We start from the raw sequence: 4,309 nt of genomic DNA on the forward strand, positions 1-4,309 counted from the left end.
CACAACGTGGCAGGGAAAGAAGAAAGCACCAAGGACATTTTAAACTACAAAAGAAAGGGAACAAGCATTTCTATAGCACCTATGTGCCGGGCACTGTGCTAAGCGCTTGATGATTACGATCTCATGTGATCCTCACAACAAACCTGGAAGGCAGGTGCTAGTATGATCCCCATTTTTATAGACAAGGAAACTGAGGAAGACAGAGGGAAGTGACTTGCCCAAGGTCACACAACCAGTAAGCGTCTGAGGCCAAATCTGATTTCAGGATGCCACCTAGTTGACTATGGCTTTCTAGTTATTTTCAGTCTTAGAAAATGCCCCTTTCCACAGCACATTGGTATTTTGTAGTAAAAACCATGTATTAGAAAGAAATCTCAAGGTCCCCAGGGAAAAGTGAACACAGACTCTTCTAAGCCTTGCCAAGGGTACACCACCACCCCACGCCAGATCTGCCCCACACTCCCTACAAAATGAGATACACCAAGCTATTCTGTAAAAAAATATTTAATCCCAAATCTGGAGGTTGCGGAAGTTAAGGGAGATTGCAGTGAAGGCAAGTACGTCAGTCCAAGGTAAAGTGTTCTCCAGAGAGGTCACCTCTCCGGCCAAGTAGCCCCTGGGGCTGCAGGAACTCCAGGGGCACGAGGCCAGATTCCTCCTTCTTAAAGTCCTTCTCGAACATCTGAAGAAGAAAGAGATTGCAGAGGTGTGGTGATGCCAGTCAGGTTACAGGCTCAGGGGAAGTCCTGTACACACTGAGTAGGAAGGAAACCAGTAACCAGCCCATGACAGCGTGACAAGCGGCGGCTCTGGTCACCAGACACTGTATGCTGACAGCCTCCCCATCCCTGCACTTTGACAGCAGAGCCATCAGCACTCCATTCCCCTGAGGAACACGAACCCACACCCACACCCACACCCACACACACACCCACCCACACACACCCCCCCCACACACACAAACCTCATAAGGGGAGAGCTCCAGCAGCTGGGCAATGCTGACTTCGTGAGGGGACAGGGCCTGGTTGATGGCCAGGGCCGCTCTGGCTACCTCAGGGTGATAATGTCTCTGAAGAGTCTTCAAAAGATCAGATTAGAGCATCGTCAGTGTGTCCCCTTCGACCAGAACCGCAGCCAGCTCACCTGTCTCCCCACCCACCTCTGCCTTCGCTAAGAAGCCCTGAGTTTCATGGGACAGACTGGGCCTTCCTCCACGGGCAGCCCCTGGCATGGGGAGGGGGCGCTGGGGCCTGCCCCCGCAGTTCCTAGCATATTGCTCCTTCTGGCTCGGATGCAAAGGGACCAGCTTCCAATGGAGAGGCTTGAGCCCACTCACCTTAAGCTCCCACAGGCAACTCTCCAGGGCATGACTTTTGGCTGGGTCTTTTTCCTTCATGTCATAGGGGTCAGCGGTCAGACCTGGGGACAAAAAGCCAGGGATCACAGGAACTTTACATTCCAAGGGACCGTGGACACAAGGCCCAGAAAGAACTGTGATTTGCTGGTGGCCAGAGAAAAGTTAACAGCAAAGCCAGGACTAAAGCCTCCTGTTCCCCAACTCAGGGCTCCTTGCATGGAGCTCTGCAAAGACAGCCGCGAAAGCACTGGTTGCTCCCCGAGCACAAGGAAGTGGGCTGGGGAAGATGGAAAGAGGAGAGGGAGAAGGCGTCTGCACCCACACACACCAATCAGGAGGAGCTGCAGATTCTCCTCCATGGACTCCTTGGGCCCTTAGTCCTTCTTCCCTCTTGCCTTTTACCAAAACATCAGCTTTTCACTTAGAAGGTTGATGGCAGAAGAGCCTCAAATCCAGCCATATCTGAAGCTTGCCTGTGAGGAAGGGTTTCCTTCTCACTAAGCCTGGCCTTGCCCTTCCTGCCGCCCTCCCTGCTGATCTCCTCCAAACCGTGGGATGAGGATCTCCTTGTCCTGGGAGATGCAGCAGCTGTCTGGGGTATCCTAGGAGGGGAGGACCCTACTGGGCTTGAGCCCAAAGTGCACCCCTCAGCTGCAGGAAGAGGGTCTCTGTCTGTCTGAGCTCAAGCCCAAGGCCACCCTCCCCTCCTCACCACTGGCCTCCGCGCTGGGTCGGTGGATAAGGGCCTTGCAGGCAGGATGTCTTCGGAGCAAGTTGCAGATGAAGGGAATGACCATGAGCAGCGCCTCTGGAGGGGCAGTCAGGGACAGGCGGCAGAGGCGCTTGGCAAAGGCAGCCACCAAGTAAGCAGGTAAGTGCCTGTCCAAAAAATGCAGTTAGGGCCCGGTGGGGAGAAGCTGCCCAGCCCCTGCCTATAGAACCCAGGGAGGCCTATTCCAATGAGAAAAGGAGCACCGTGCACTGGAAAAACTGATACACTAAAGACGCTGTAAGGCAGAAACCAAGGGCAATTTACGTAACAAAAGAATTCATCACAAGACTTATTTGGTTCATTTAACGTAGGTCTGATTTGTAAAATTTTCAATTTAAAACAGTATCTCCTGGCTAGAATAAGACAGACCTATACAGGTTCTTCCTCTTTCTTCCTGAGCCTTTTTTGTTCGTGTCTGGCATTAATGATTTCCCTGTCTCCACAACTTCTACGTGTGACCCGGCCCATCATCAGGAGCCCTAGGCCAAGTCCAGCTGGGCCGCTACCCATCCATTTGCTTGGACAAACTAAACTCTGTACACTTCAACCCTATCACTTGTAAAATGAGAAGAGTAACTCCCTTCCATCTCTAAATGGCTTCTCCTACCAAGAGTCACAAGGTTACCTCTACACAAGCCAGCTGGTTTGGTTTTGTTCCATGGCTGACACGGACCCCTAAGGCAGCCAGCAAACCTAGACGCGTGTGACAGGCTGCAGGGCCAGGATCAAGACTAGCCCAAATCTATCTCCTCATCACAACAGCTGGCTTCAGGTACCCTGGATCTTCTTCTCCATGGCCACCATTAAGCTCTGATGACAACGCTAGGTCCCTACCTCTCTCTGCCTCTGGCCTCTTGTCCTCAAGACTGAGTTAGCACATGCCCACTCACTCCTTTCTGGGTCCCCACCATGGAATGGTCTGTAGAGCTCCCCAGACTCTCCAGGCTCTGCCCGGGCTAGGGAAAGTGACCTTCAGGGTTTGAGAAGACGATGCCATACCCCTAGCACGCTCAGCAGAGAGTGTCACTAGGTCCCAGGGCCAAGCCCAAAAGGTATTTCTCATGCTCTTAGGGTCCTGGGACATATACTCACGAGGAAGATAAGAACAGGTCTGCCAGGTGGAAAAAGCGTGCTCGGTACTTCACGTGGAAAACAGACGGATCCAACAGGCTGTAGAGCTTCTGATAGAAGTCAGGGTACTCGCTATGATGGAAAGGAACAGATCAGAGACTCAGGAGACTGGGTGAGCCTGGCTTCAGGCCCCTTACAACTGGCTCTGGTCCCCTTCTAGTTCACTGCACACTCTGATCCTCACAATACCTCCCACACGGGCAGAAAAGAAAACCACCTCCTTCAGAAAAGAAGAAGAAATTGAGGCCTGGAGAGGTTGTCCTACGTCAGATGGCAATCTCATGGGGGAATGACCATTCACAGACATATCTCCCATCCTCCCAGACCCTGGACCCCTAATCATTCAACCCTGCTTCCAGTGCCCGACTCTGGCAGTGATGGACGTCTTGAGGAGAGAGCCAAGGGGGTAAAAGAAGGCACGGTCATGCCTGAGGACATGTAACTGTGACCAGATAGAAAAGGGGGAAGGCCATGCTTAGAATGAGCTGGAGCAGCTCCCCGGCCTATGATCTCCATCACTTGTTCTCCCCCCTCACCAATTCCACTCACAGATTATGCTGATGAATCAGAATAAAGAGCCCATGCAGGGCCAGGAGGCTTATGGCACCACCTGCAAGAGACGGACAGAGGGCATCAAGCCACAGCAGCCTCTGACCAAGACACAGCCATGCCCTGACCCCAAGCCCTCCCTTCCTCCCCCAGAGACAGCCATCACTCCCCCTAAGATAGACACAGGAACCCCAGACACACACACACCCATCAGAAATCCAGACAGCCTGCCCCAGACATCCAGACAGCCTGCCCTGAGACATCCAGACAACCCTCCCCCAGACATCCAGACAATCCTCCCTCAGACATCCAAACAGCCCACCCCCAGACATCCAGACCCACCCCCAGATAACCAGCCTGCCCTCAGACACCCAGACAGCCTGCCCCAGACATCTAGACAGCCTGCCCTCAGACATCCAGACAGCCTGCCCCAGACATCCAGACAACCCTCCTCCAGATAACCAGACAGCCTGCCCCAGACATCCAGACAGCCTGCCCCA

At 53.3% G+C, this 4,309-nt stretch overlaps 1 protein-coding gene across 2 annotated transcripts in view; it reads right to left on the minus strand.

The window, feature by feature from the left end:
• Positions 1-486: 486 nt before the first annotated feature.
• NOC4L (nucleolar complex associated 4 homolog) overlaps positions 487-4,309 on the minus strand; it is a 10,464-nt gene continuing 6,641 nt past the window's right edge. Inside the window, exons 10-15 of one of the 2 annotated variants that reach the window (XM_027844167.1) lie at positions 3,810-3,870; positions 3,222-3,332; positions 2,070-2,236; positions 1,337-1,419; positions 965-1,078; positions 487-682 (exon numbers count right to left, since the gene is read on the minus strand). In XM_027844167.1, coding sequence (XP_027699968.1) covers positions 563-682; positions 965-1,078; positions 1,337-1,419; positions 2,070-2,236; positions 3,222-3,332; positions 3,810-3,870 — 656 coding nt within the window. In that variant the 3' untranslated portion in view covers positions 487-562. Of the gene's footprint in view, positions 683-964; positions 1,079-1,336; positions 1,420-1,692; positions 1,831-2,069; positions 2,237-3,221; positions 3,333-3,809; positions 3,871-4,309 lie in introns of those variants that run through there. The other variant, XM_027844168.1, reaches the window with a different exon arrangement.

Source organism: Vombatus ursinus, unplaced genomic scaffold (genome assembly GCF_900497805.2).
Source record: "Vombatus ursinus unplaced genomic scaffold, bare-nosed wombat genome assembly UNPS02014935.1, whole genome shotgun sequence".
Taxonomy (NCBI): Eukaryota; Metazoa; Chordata; class Mammalia; order Diprotodontia; family Vombatidae; genus Vombatus; species Vombatus ursinus.